The sequence below is a fragment of the Castanea sativa genome, chromosome 6, assembly GCF_040712315.1.
Source record: "Castanea sativa cultivar Marrone di Chiusa Pesio chromosome 6, ASM4071231v1".
Lineage (NCBI taxonomy): Eukaryota > Viridiplantae > Streptophyta > Magnoliopsida > Fagales > Fagaceae > Castanea > Castanea sativa.
Window position 1 is genome coordinate 58,657,402 of NC_134018.1, and position 14,784 is coordinate 58,672,185.

The window sequence follows — 14,784 nt, forward strand, 5'->3', positions numbered from 1 at the left end:
TAGATATGGCTAAACTCTTGTCTTGATGAGGTGCTTCCCGTTATCGATTGCAACTAATTATCTAACCATTAAAGATTTTTTTTAAAAATTAAAAAAGTATAATGTCCCCGTAATTCATTTGCACCCATGAGGGAATTAGGAGAAACTAGATAGATCCTTCTGGCCAGTAACAACTAACAACATGTCCCCCTATACTACTAAAGCAAAAGTCAATGTTTGCAAAACAAACTATATATATATATATATATAACCATTTCTCTCTCTCTCTTGTTAGCAACCTTAAAATGACTTGTAAAACTATCTTTTGATTTCACTTATTTAGTTTTTCATGAGATAAAGTTTTTTTTCATAAATTTTTAGTGGAGAACAATTTTATCTCACACCAAGCTAAACAACATGATCTTACCACCACACACTCTTGGCACGATGATCACTTTACAAGTATAGGTGCTTATGAGATATACGGGGTAAAGGTCAGAATCCAAGTCTCTAGAAGAGAGTTTTACACACATACATTTAGATTAAGCTAGATTCACTATAGTAAAATTTCTATCCTACATAAAATAAATGAATATAATAAATAAAAAAGGATAGTTTTCATTTGACCTTTTTTTTACTCTAGCTACCAAATATAGGAAAACTTATAAAACATCTTCACATAGAATGTATTCGCTCTTTATAGTTTACAAAATATTGATGAAATACCAATAATTATCTTATATATATAATTTTTTAAGAAGATTGTTATAAGAACTTTTAAATTTCAATTTTTTATATATTTTTTGAATTATTCTAAACATGAGTTTATAGATTGTATAATAAATAACATCTTATTAAGATAAAATTTTGTGAATACCTTAATAACAAAGGAAATATGCAATCCAACAATAAAATATTTACAATTTCAATTAGTAAGTGGTGTAACATATCATAGTATAACTTGAATTCTCAAAAAAATCAAAAATGGTATAACTTGGTTCTAACTTTATATATATGGCAGATATTCATGGAAGTGTGCTTGAGACAAAAACAGCCTCAGTTGTGTCTTCGACCTGAAAAAGATTTGTCATGTAATTAATTGTTTCCAAGAAATATTAGTAGAGGACAAATCTTTTAGATATGCTTTGGAAGAAAACTATTTAGGATTTGATGGTTCAATTTAAGGTTTTTAATTCATTTAATTTAATTTTTTATATTTTATTTAAATGATATTTTGACAGATATCTACTACAAAGTACAAACTCATTTTATTTAATCTTTTTTTCTTTTCTTTTTTCGGGTAGGGTTTCATCATATAGGTGATTTTTTTTTTTTTTTTTGAGAATGTCATATGGGTGAATTTGATAAGTCTTTCGTGTTAAGATGTGCATCCCAAACACATGTAAGCACAAAAGGAAGTTTTATACGAAACCCATTTATTTATATCCCAAAAAACAAACAAACTACTTATCATATGAACCACAACTGCTACCTAAAATGAAATACAAACAGAATCTCCCCCAGATAGCTCCACTAATAAACCGTGTCCAAAATCTGAGACGTAATCACTTTCTCCTCCTTCTACTTGGTGTTATCTTTATCAGATACCAACTTTGATCAAAAGGCACGCCTCATGTTACCCTCAAGAAGCCAAAATTACTAATTGTATTACTTGCAAAATCCAAAGCATCGGTCTTCAGTATCTTTTCCCTCTTCTTCGGGTCACTGTCCCTTCTCTCCCAAACTTCTCTCAACATAAACAGCACCCACCTAATTCCATAACTCTTACTTCTTCTTCTTCTTCTCACTGCCACTACATATCACAGGTATGTTCTTTATTTTGATCCTGTTTCTTTCGGAATTCACATGATCATGAGCTAGCTTTCAAGCTCTATAAATATGTGACAAAGTTACACTTGATCTTTCTTTTCTTATCAGCAAACACGTAACCGGAATTCATTTGGCTAATTGGTGTTTGATGGGATCATTTAAGGAAGGGAAAGAAGAAAGTCACGGGGAACGAAAAGAAAGAGTGAAGTCATGCATAGTTTATTCATGGTCGTTAATAATGAGCATGATCGGAGGTCTAACAATGGGGTGGTGGGAATATGAGTACCACCGCACAAATCGTCAACTTTGGATGGTGCCCTTTGGTTTAGTTCTGCTTATTACACCTCCCTTTGTTTGGTTCTCCATCTTTGTTTCCGATTGGTGTAGCTCTAAGGGTGAAGATGCTCCGAGTACTGCAACAAGTCAACCCGTTCGTCCACTTGCAGGTGACCTTGAGAGATCGATGATCAAATCAAAGAAGTTACCAACTACTGCGATTAATGTTGATGTATGAATCTTTTTTATATTCTATGAGCATCTTTTTTTACAGTAAGAGAGACTAAGAACAGTAAGAATTTGCTTCTCTTTTTACAGTATCACGTCATTGCGCTGAATCATGAGTTATTTGATTAATAAGAGAAAATTCAAAAAGAGAGTGCATTAAATATATGTGATTCTCAAATACCATTCGGGCTGATCCCTTAAGCCTTTTTTTCTTCTTTTTTTTGCAATATATTATATATATTTGATTTTTTTAATTCAAAGGAACAATATTTATATGATTTGGATATGCCACTTGGCAATCGTATTAATCAAATAGTAGTTCTGATTGATTATTAGTTAGTTGTGCATGTGGAAAAGCTTGATTTTTGGTGGGCTACAGCCTATCTAACTAATCAAATTAATATTCTTTTCAATTCTTTAAATTAAAAGGAGGACAGCTTAGCTTAGTAGTACTAAAAAAAAAAAAAATTTAATTCAATGCAATGATAGCGATGCTGTGAACTTATAATATGATGATTATTTTATGGCAAATATAAGAGAAGAATTCAATAGAAATAAAGTGGTTGCCATGATATTAGCTAGGGAAGTATAGGAAGGCACATGAATGCAGCCTTCCCCAGCTCAATTTGTTCCATATGGTATTAACTGTTAAAGCATCTACCTGCCGTCTTCTGCTTTCTTTTATCTTTAACAGGCAACGCGGCTTTTTCCATATATCAATGACCAAACGTAACCACTGCACACGAGAGAGAGAGAGAGAGAGAGGGGGGATGTATGGAGGTGGGGTGTTAAATGGGATTGATGGGTAACTAGGACATCTTGAGACAAAATATATCTTTTCCAAAGCAAAATCCAAGTATATATTTTAAATGAAATCCAAAATCTTATTAAACAAGCATGATGCATGTACAATCTATAACTTCTACCCAAAAAAAAATTGGACAATCTATGAAATATATATATATATATATAATAAAACTGAAGAGATTTGAGAGTTTTTGTTGAACTTATAATTGTGTCACATAAATCTTTAAAGTCTCACAATTTTACTCTTCGTTATCCTAAAATGTATAAAGTAATGTGATGACCACAAACTATTTTATAACATTTTTGCGAAACGTTGAAATGACCAATTTCTTATTGGTTTTTATCAAGATCCATCATTAATATCACTTTTTTCATTTACTAATAACCACTTAACTTATAAACGATTTGTAAAAAAGTTTGTATCTCTAGTAATACTCAAATGTATATTTTCAATTGAATTTAATTTCTATTTTTATATTTAAACCCTCCATTATAATTTTAATGCATCATATTTCTTTAAATAGTGAAATATAAAATCCCACATAAAAATTCAATTGAAATAAATGTCAATTAATAAATACTATAAGTATCAAATTTTATATTTAGAAAAAATAAATAAAAGAGAAAAAAAACCATATTTTGTTAAATTTTATCATGCATTGCACAAATCTATTGACTAGTGTACAGTATAAAAACAAATTATCAACTAGTGAACAATATAAACAAGAATCATATTTTGGTATGAATGTTTTACTCTTATCAAGAGTATAGACAAGGTGATACAGTAACCAAAGCTATCCTTGATTATTTGCATAGTGGGTTTACGGATAAAGATATTAATTTCACGCTTATAATTATTATATTTGCAATGTCATTCATAAAATCATTGCAAAAGTCATAGTTAATATATTGTAAAAAATCGTACCCCAACTTATTTGACCAACCTAAAGTTTCCTTGTCCCAAGTACACTCATAACAAACATCGTGCTAGTGGTTTTTGAAGCTTTGCATAGCATGAATGGTAGACGACGAAGAGGTGATGGGAAAATCGCTCTTAATTAGACATTACCAAAGTCAATGATTGTGAGAGACCACAACCTCAACTTGTTTGTTTAAATTTTGGACAAAACCTACGTGAATGAGTGAGATTGTTTTTATTGTCTATCAAAATAGATGTTCAACTAGTGATACCATTTCCCCTTTGATCAAGAGGTTTTAACTTTGGAGCAGTCACTTGTTTTAAATAAAGGGGGAAAAAATGAGAGAATATTATATAATCAAATAAAAGCAAGACTTATATACAGTATTTAGGTGTTGTTCCTTAAGTCTCCTCTTAATTAAGATTCTGCCACGTGAATAGAATTATTATTTTTATTATTATCATTATTATACACACATTGACTTATTCCTAGATACAATTTGGAAAAAAAAAATTACAGGATTTTTTTAACTACATTCTAAATAATGAAAATGATAGGATAACACTTAATCTATGAACCATTTATATAAGATTGGATGTTAAGGAGTGAAAATGTGTTAGGCACCCACCCCATCCAGTGATTTGGTCTTTCTAAAACATATATAGTCATGTCATGCAAACATCGTCCAAACATTTCACAAACAATAAAATAGTATATTAAGTTTTGTAAAATATCAATAAAAAAAAAGTTTTGTAAAAGAGATCATCAAAAGAAGGGTTTTGAAAAATAGTTTTTTTTTTTTAAATGAAAATTAGATTTCATCCCATGTCATCGAATACAAACATACAAAGAGCATGTTTATAGAATTCATCCCATATTATTGAATACAAAAATTATCGCATATCCCATATCTAAAGCTTTAGAGGCTACAATACTCTCGATTAAAGATTTATACTTGCATGTGATGTTCGATTCAAAAGTTGTCGTGAATGTTCTTAAAGCTTTTTATCATTGTGCAACACGTTCTTCCTTCAAGCTGGGAAATTTGAGCAACATTTTGGGATCATTTGACTAGTTAATTCGAATCAATGCTCGGTTTAAATGGGCAACACCTCCTTAGAACAATGGAGTTCAAGCAACACCTTTTTGAAAGCATTTTGTCGAATTCTTCATGTTCTTAGTGATCTTCGTGAATTTTAGCAAAGCAACAACACTTCTTCAACAATTTGGGAGTGAAAATGAATCGAAGACTTTCTTTAAGTCAAATTTAGGCTAAAAAAAATTATAAACTTGAGGCTTTTAAAGGGTAGAATGTCATGACTGAAAAAATGAATCAGCAATTACGTAGTGATTCTTTCCCAAAAACTCTCTCAAAGAATTTCTCTTAGTCCTTTGCAAATCTATTTTTAGTTTTGATAAAATTTAGTCACATCTTCTTTCATAATGTTACTATGAGAACTGCACATTATTCTTCCATCACAGATGTATGCCATTTTTGTATTGCCTATTTTTGATAAGAAATTTCGATAATATTAGTTCTATCTTCTATTTTAAATGTGTTTATTCACTAACTCATGCCTTGCATGAATATATTACAATTATTAAAGAATACTAAATCTATCTGTTTAATATATTATACTTGAATGGGTTGAGTGAATTCTAATTGTCTCAATTAATAAAATTTATTATCGTCAAATAAAATATTTGAGTTTAAATCATATGTACTTGAAATTGAAATTAGTATATATATATATATATATATATATATAAAAAAGATGGGTTCAACATTTTTTTTATTTTGATACAAGATAGAATTTTTACTCTAACTTAATTTAAGTGTATATGTGTGTGAAACTCCCTCCTGAAGACTTGAACCCCGGCCCTTACCCCCCCACACCCCACAAGCATTTATACTTGTAGAGTGACCACCGCATTAAGGGAGAGCGATAGTTGTGTGTAACTCTTTAGAAGTACACATTTTCTAAACCATTAAATTTAAGTAGATCTAACAAAAAAAAAAAACTCATTAATAGTGATATTTTGATTAGCATCTCATTTATTATAATTTATTTATGGCATTCCATAATCCATACAAGTCTCTCCCTACCAAAAGCGAGTTATATTTTCTCTCTCCTCTCTCCCCTCCTAGAATATAGATGATTTTGGGGAGCCACCATGTATTATGTTGATTGTTGAGTACCACCAAGTCAGATTGGTTACTTGTCTTGCTGCAAAGACTCTTTGTGGCCGATTTTTTTTTTTTTTTTCATCATTAGCCACTTTCATAAATAGCTTCTCATATTGCAAAACCAATCTTGGCCAACTCCATTTCTAGTTCCTACTGCTTTTTTGACCTTGTAATCATTGCTTTTTGAAATAATAATTTCAAAATAATAATTATGATAAGCTAAGTGAAAGAGATGATTCCATTATCACGTAAGGTGTTTTAGAAAGACTCAGCCATGAGTGCTTTTTTAATTATTTTCACCCTTAGACTTATTATTTTGGCAAACCTTAATCAAAATTGGTCATGAATCGTTAATAAAAACTCAACCACGACAATTGTTCACTAAAATAATTGTGACTTTGGCCATGTGATTCTTAAAAAAAATATTGTTATTGCACTAATTCCAGTACCTTGAAACAATGGTGCTAGAAGTCAATGATTGAGGCTTAAAGTGTATAGAACCAAAAAGACATGTAACAGAGAAAGATGACGATGGAGATGGGAAGAGTTCAATGCTTTTCTTTTCTTTTTTTCCTTTTTTCTCTACATTTAATAAGAAGGGTTGATACCAATCACTAATTTCTAGGAAATAATTATGACATAGCAAAGTGTTTTCTAACCATTAGATCCCAAAAAAATCTATGGTCTTAAAAAGATGTAACTTTTGTAAAGTTACACTAGATCTAACTTAAACCCATCTCTCTTTCTCTCTCTCTCTCTCTCTCTCTCTCTCTCTCTATATATATATATATATATATATATATATATATATATATATATATATATATATATATATATATATTTATATTTTTTTATATTTTTTTTTTTTTTCAGAAAACGTTCTTTGCTCTGTTGAACTTGATTTCCGTTAACCACATAAAACATTTTCCACCAAAACAAATAAAGGGGTAGAATTCATTTACACAAAAGGCAAACCCCCATAACTCGCAATGCCCAATCAACCATTTGAACTACATTTACACCAAAGTTACAGTTTAGGCTGTCAATAGACTTGTTTGAATGCATAAGAGATCCGGTTCAAATCTCACCTACAACAAAAATAAATAAATAAATTAGTGTCTTAACCTGATGATAAAGACTAAAGAGCATTCATCATGAAGTGGACGCTTTAGGGCGATATTATATTGTATCAAAAGAAAAACACCCTTAGGTCCAAATATATAACTTTCAACCCGCCTAATTCAATTAAAATCCATCAGTAATGCGTTGTGGAAGACTGGAAGTAGATATAGCATGAAACTGCCTAATATAGGCATCAAATGCAGGAACAAGTTTATGACAGTCTGTCACAGCTTGGAATTCAACACACAGGGTGAATCAAGGAAGGTCTTTAAGAAGAAAAATAGATTCATACGATACCGGCTGTAGTATTCTATTAAGCTTAGACCTGTTAAGGAAGATTCACTATAGAATAAAATGACCGGATTCCCTTAATCAAAAGCAGAAAGATTCAATTTGACGCATAATTTAGTTGTCCATGTTAAATATAAAAACAAACCATAAAACATAAATAATGGAAGAAAACTAGACAATGGCACTTAGTAATTGATTAATGGTACATACAAGTTCATTTTATAAACTCATGTTTATTAAGTAATATCTAATACATAATTGTAGGTAAATATTGGTGCAGTCTATATTGGCAAATCCAAAAAATTCAAACCCCGTCAAGATAACCCCTCACAACTAATATCCACTAGGCTCAAAATTTTATATTCATCCTGATCAAGATCATAGAACTAATTAAATGTAACATATCAACTTAGATTTTCACAGCCAACATTACAAACATCATAAAGTTATATACGGAAAGCTACACTGCCAGAATGAAATATAATAAGCTCACCATGCCTCAAGCATCAACATCTGAACGAGTCGGGAATTCAAGACCCTGAAGTGCAGGTATGTTTTCTAAATCCTCTTTTGAAAACAAAGGTAATAACCATAATGCCTTCTTCGTGCCAAAAACCTTCAAGATGAAACAAAAAAGATCACACCACAATAAAATGAGACCAATACAGGGTCAAAAATGAAGAATTGATCAGATCCACAAGCCACTTAATATTATTATTGATAGTTAGACTATTTACTATAAAATTTGCTTGGACAAAGACTTTAAAGTGATTTCTTGGCAGAAGACCAATAAAAAGCCATCCAAGGCTGCAAGTCAAGATATTAAATGACTTATATTTCTTTTCGGTAGGACATATATTAAAATTTTATAAAAAAAAAATTCACTGTGATTATCATATTCTTTAAATGATGTCCCTCTAAACAGGATTATAATCTTGCCTTCTTTCTCTCTCTCTCTCTCTCTCTCTCTCTCTCTCTCCACTATTATTGTTTCAGAAAAAGCTAGCCTTTTAAATTCACAGTATGTTCCTCCCAAAAGGGACCTAGTTTTTCTTTTCTTTTTTTCGCATATAACATGGCAGAGTATGTGCCCTGGTAATCCACTATAAGCCTTTAAAATCATCTTTCAGAAGTCAAATCTTCCTCAAATTTTGTGTCAATACAAAGTAAAAGGAGAAATTCCAGACAGAATGTCCACCAGGTCTCACCTGCTCAAAATTCTTCTTCCTGCCCAAGTCATACCTCCACCTGATTGTTTTTTTCTTCTCGTGAACCTGAAACATTGTTTTCAGATGATTATATACAATATTTAATTGAGACCTCAACAATAAAAAAATCAGGCAGCACTTGTTTCCATAAGAGGTGAGAAATTTTTTGAAATTATGAAAATGAGATTATTTGTATATTGAATGTCATTGAGGACATGATAGCCCACGCATTATGCAACAATATATCCAGTTACACAACATATTTCATGCACTTTTCACAACATGTTAAAGTGGCAAACTTTGGTTGGTGGGTGAAAAAGTATGGATAGTGGTGGTGCATACAGTGGCGGCTCCAGAAATCTTGCTAAGGGCGGTCATTAAGAAATTAAATTAGACAAAATTTAATAAAAATAAAACTTAATATATTGACATTAAAAAAAAAATAAAAAAAAACAGTCGCAAATACATAAAGTTTTAAAACTTCCTTATATAAGTTTTTCATATTTTGAAATTATTGTATGATAGCTTCATTATCAATGTTATTAGTTACATCTTATTCAATATACACAACCAAGTAATCATTAAACTACCGATCTCCCTTTCAATTACCAACATATTGCCTAAATAAGTAACAATATAAACAAAATGCATTATTCTTTTTTATGATACGTTCCAACCAATATTTTGTATTCTTTAAACTAATCAGGATTAAATCAATGTAATGCTCCACTAATTTCTTTTTTAGGGAAATCATTGCTAAGAGGTTGACAAGAACATCTTTGTAAATCTGCTCTTTTTATTTTCTCTCGATCATTAGGATGAAAAAATGAGACATTTTCTCACAGTTTAGGATCTAAAAGAAGATTATTCAAGTGAATAAGAATTTACTTAGAAGATAAATTTTGCAATAAAAGTGATTTCCTTATAAGAATGGTCTATATTGCTAACAAAAAAATAAAGGGTAAACTACAAGTTCATTCAACATATTCAACTTAGGCATTAAATCGTTACATTAATCATGTTCAATAAAGTATTGAGGTATTATTTTAATGCATATGTGTATGTACAAGATGTATCACATAAATCCAATAAATTCAACTAAAGACTAAAGCGCTTACTAACTTACTAGCTATTGGAAAATATGAATTTTTTTTAAATAGTATGCCTTTTGAATACACAATTTAAAATATTACAATTAAACATTTGATTTAGGCTAATTTGTTTGTTTGGACAATTTTTAAAAAATGCTACGTTCACAATATTTTCATAACAAATTTTAGTTGGCAATAGTTCCTAGTTCTAATTTACATAGCATAAAAAATAAAAAAATAAAAAAAATTGTCCACTAGTAACAACCTGTCACTTAAGATTTGTTCTTGAGGACATATTATGAACATAGCATTTCTCGCAATTTTTTGGTTCAATCTTCAATTGGACCAAAATTTTGGAGAGGTAAAATTTTATTTTTATATGGAAAATTTTTATTTAAAATGTTTAAGTTTCTTTTAGGGTGGTCAAGTTTTTTTTTTTTAGGGTGGTCAACAACCTATATTAATTTAGATTTTCATTCTCTTAAGATATAAAATATATTTCATAAAAAAAAAAAGATATAAAATATATTATTTTCCAAGTTGAGGGTGGTCATAGGACCACCCTCAAATATACATAGCACCGCCCCTGGGTGCATATGCCCATCAATCACAACTTGCCCTCCTTGAATAGTGAAAGAGGTTGTGAAATACGTTGCCTCTAGTATTGCTCTTTATGCAATAATCACTCATTTCTAGGCTGTCATAGCTTAAAATAACTGACAGAGTTTCTCGTACATCCCCAAGAACAGATTAATTGCAGGTCACAGCAAAATGTCAGAAACAAATCTAAGCATCAGAGGGCAAGAAGTCAAGAACAAATTTACAGAATCAAAATCCAGAAAACAGCAAGTAAACAGTGTGTTTATTACCTCTACTGATGTGGTATTGCTTGACACAAGAGACGCATGCATGATTATAAAACAAAGGAGACTCAGGGCAAAGGCTAAATTTAGAACTGCATCAAGGTATACAATCTGTAAGGAACATGGTAACAATGAGAAAGCGGAAACTAAAACATGGAGATGGAAAAGGAAAAAGAAATGATCAATTCAGGCAAAACACTTACCAAAAGCCAAAAAAATTATTGCAAGATTGCCAGGAGAGCTAGAATGATTTATCGCTTCACTAAAGAATTGGATAAAATTAGGCAGCAAAACCAAGGTATCCATTGTCGTCTCCAGGAATGTATAAACCTATCAGTGGAAAAGATAAGAGGGAAGAAAAGTAAGCCAGGAAGAAAAGGATAAGAAACTAGTCATCCTACCACCACTCACCCGCCACCCCTCTCCTTTTTCATCTAAAAATTCAGAACCACTATAATTCAGTCAAGTTTACTGATGTCCTTTGTAATCAGACCTTATTAAGGTCCAAAGTACAAGTCAGCAAATTGAGAAGAGACTTCATTTAAGGATTTTTAGCTATCTAAATAAAAATAATATAAGCAGCAGAAGCAATAGTTAAAATATTTAAATTAACAAAATTTTAGATTAAAGATGGCAAAGCCAAAGAAATTCAACTTTACAAACTCTTAAAAGATCTTACATTGCATCTTTTAGGTTCAATAATGTCCATCCTACTCATTGTTTATTTACTTTACTATATCAAATTTTCATCTAAATTCTTGTTTGATAGCAACTTTAAGAATGAACTAATAACAGTTAATTTCTTCTGATAAACTTAAAATGTCTATTACCACATATAGTATATTCCTAACTGATGTCATGATTTCAAAAATCCAAAATGTTCGGGTCAAGAAATGGGAAAATTCTGGGGTTGAATTCACTTTCAAGCCCTCAATTTAAACATCTCAAATAGGTTACAAAAATAGCTTCCAAGTTCAAATTACTCCCTTTTTCCCCCTTTGTAAGTTACAAAATATATTAAAATAACCATGAGTCATTCTTCTTTGGGCCATAAGAGTATAAGACCCCAGTCTCATAGGCATATTCAATTATTCTTACCCTCCAAAGAAGTCATTTCAGGTAGGCTACAAAATTGGAGGTCATTCTAATCATTTACTTTAAAATGCTACCAAAAATACCCAAACTTCTAGGCAATTTGCTGAAGAGAACAGTTTGAGGCTTATCCTGCTTATTCAAAATCATGTACCGGGTGTTAAAACCCAGTTCTCTTGGTCATGTGGGCTTTGCCAGCCTCCAAATCAAAGATAAATATCAGGTATATTTATTACTGTGGAACTAGAAGTAACTCATAAAGCTATCAATACATAGGTCTTAAAAGAAAGGAAGGGGGGGAGGGGGAGACTTTACCAGGAAAAGAAGAAAAAACTTATAATTGTGAGCTCCAACACAATTAACAACCCAAACACAATGGTGATCCATCTTTAGAATACATCTTTGGCCTACACATGCATAACAGAAAGAATTCAAAATCTGTAAGTCATAATATCATCGTGTGCGATTCTAGCAATTACTGTAAAAACTATATGCAAACAAAGGACTGCAGTAACATTCTAAAGGGGTGAAGGGCATCCAAAAGTTTATTTTATTTTTATAGGTAGCATAAAAAAGTAAACTAATATTACAACAGTTGATTCTTTCAGACATGACGTGCAGGTGATAAAGAGCATATGTACAGAGTCAGTTATTACAAATTTACAATTAAGCAGATCAAAAATAATGTTGAAGGCATTTTAAAAATGGAAACAATTAATAAATATCATTACTTGATAATATGAATAAGTTTCACTCTATAACATGCTTCTTGTTTCACTAAGAACCATGTCACATGGCAACTCCTTTTTTTTTGTACCAGATAAAATTTTTACTTTTGCCTAATCTAAGTGTATATGGGTTATATGGGTGTGAAGCATTTATAATTGTAGATTGTAGAGTGACCACCAGCAACTTGTACAAACTATATGTAGTATCTATGGTGACAAACCCTTGGAAACACAAGAAAGAAAAAGAAAAGATTTTTAGTTCTCAAGTATTGGTCTTTGGTACATCCAATGAGTAGATGAAGGCAATATATTACAACACAAAAGGAGCAGAAACGCAAACTGCAGCTATAGTCTGAAATAAGAAACCTCTCTTCCTCTCCTTTTTTTAACAGGGTATAGAAGAAAGAGCAGAAATATTCATTTCCCAATATCAAATATTTGAAAGAAATTTAGCCCATGATGTGAAGTGGCTTCAAGACCATGTTAAGAAGCATAACATCTTTTTGGAGATTTGACTTACAAATGGAGCAATGATGGCAACGTGGGGGCTTGCCATTTTGGCAATGGGGACAATAGCCTACTGGTTTTCTTTCGAGTCCGTCAGAAGACCACGTTAAAACCAAAGCATCAGGCGCGACATGATCAGACGATGTCATGGTGGAACTACTACCACCAGCCTCCAAATTCTCCTCTTCTGTCACAGCGGGTCTCCAATTTTCAGGGACAGAACCAGGGCCCTCAAACACTGCCTTGAAGTAACACCAAGATAACAGTGCAAGCTGCAAAGTGTTTGATAAATTATAGCTTTGATTGTTTTCGAGTTTTTCAAAAGAAGAAGAAGAGAGAGAGGACATTACCAGGAGATGGAAGAGGAAGAGAATGGCGGAGGCTAAGAGGGAGCGGGGGCCACCGCGAAGTAACAGTGGGCCCCAGGTGAGGACGACGACGGCGTAGTAGGAGACGGCGATGATTGCGGCGACGAGGAGGATCATGAAGTAGCCCAACACTCTGAGACCCGAACACCACTTGAACGCGTTTATGTCCATTCCGGGACTGGGACTGGGACTGGAACGCCGTGCTATCCAGATCTGTCGCCTGCTTCGGGGTTGTGATGGGAACAGGCGTTTCCAGATATCCGGAGCCAGGTTTAGAGTTGTTCTTGGATTAGATTTGGATTTGGATTTGGATTGGATTGGATAGGATTTGGATTTTGCTCTTTTGCATCGGTCGGACCAACCATGAGGACGGCTTTTTAAAACGTGAACTGGCAGATTATGGTTGGCTAAAGCAAAAGGGAAATGGATTATTTATTTTTGTCGTGATAATTACATTGGTAGGGGAAATTGAAGCTTAGAAATTTTAGTTTGAAATAGTAAGAAGTGTTAATTGAATTATAAGTCTCTTAGCAAGGGATATGAATGTTGAAGAGCCATATGAATGTTGAATAGCCGGTTTGTTGCTTTGGCAAAGTTAAAAGGGACTACGATGCGGTTGCTTATGCAGCTACAAAGCTCTCTCTTAGGTCCTTGAGTCCTTCTGTTTTAATAAGGATAATAAAGTAGATTGTCTACTTGTTTCTATTTTTTAAATGAATATTGAAGTTTATCGACAAAAAAAAAAAAAAAAATAGTGCATGTATAAGATCTCAATATATCATTTGAGATTTGAGTGATTAAATTGCAATCCTAAAATTCTAATTTTGAAGAATTTAATACAAAATTTGGTTGTAAGAAAACCATATCCCATGCAATGTCAACTAACTTCATGTCTTTCATTGGTAACTGTGAAAGAAAGGAAAAACATAAATACAAAAGAAAGGGATTTTGCCTCAATTTCTTAAAAATTGCAAATAACAGTTAGATCCCAACTCCTCCCTATTTCTCTCTCCCATGTTACTCTTTCTTTCTTTCTCTTTAAAAATTCCAAATTTTGAATTTAAGGTCATATTGCATTTTTGACAACTCTTGATAGGCCAAGAATGTATTAACCCTTTTAGTAAATTAAATCAATTAATTAGCCAAGTGAATTAATTAAATTCAATTATAGGCAATAGACGTGGTAGCACAAACAAATCACCAAATAACTAAATGCAACGGAAAATAAATTTGATATGGGTGATTTGTTTATGAATGGGGAAAATCACTAAGGCAAAACCCCACCG

General features: G+C 31.8%; 1 protein-coding gene and 1 long non-coding RNA gene across 3 annotated transcripts; one reads left to right on the plus strand and one right to left on the minus strand.

Annotated features, from left to right (window-relative positions):
- The first annotated feature begins 1,514 nt into the window (after nt 1-1,514).
- Nucleotides 1,515-2,460, plus strand: LOC142640894 (uncharacterized). Its single transcript, XR_012845277.1, has 2 exons — nt 1,515-1,805; nt 1,918-2,460. It is a non-coding gene; the product is annotated as an uncharacterized LOC142640894 (long non-coding RNA).
- A 4,669-nt stretch (nt 2,461-7,129) lies between these two features.
- On the minus strand, nt 7,130-14,120 carry LOC142641649 (putative protein S-acyltransferase 12). Of its 2 annotated transcripts, none has more exons than XM_075816126.1 (8): nt 13,481-14,120; nt 13,144-13,402; nt 12,211-12,302; nt 11,007-11,133; nt 10,810-10,895; nt 8,850-8,915; nt 8,135-8,257; nt 7,130-7,316 (listed from the first exon to the last, which is right to left on the minus strand). In XM_075816126.1, the coding sequence occupies exons 1-7, from the start codon at nt 13,667-13,669 to the stop codon at nt 8,141-8,143; spliced, it is 936 nt and encodes a 311-aa protein (XP_075672241.1). In that variant the 5' UTR covers nt 13,670-14,120; the 3' UTR covers nt 7,130-7,316; nt 8,135-8,140. The 2 variants fall into 2 exon arrangements, with proteins under 2 accessions (XP_075672241.1, XP_075672242.1); XM_075816127.1 differs by lacking the exon at nt 7,130-7,316 and adding an exon at nt 7,536-7,675 and having other exon boundaries at nt 13,481-13,897.
- Between the last annotated feature and the right edge of the window lie 664 nt (nt 14,121-14,784).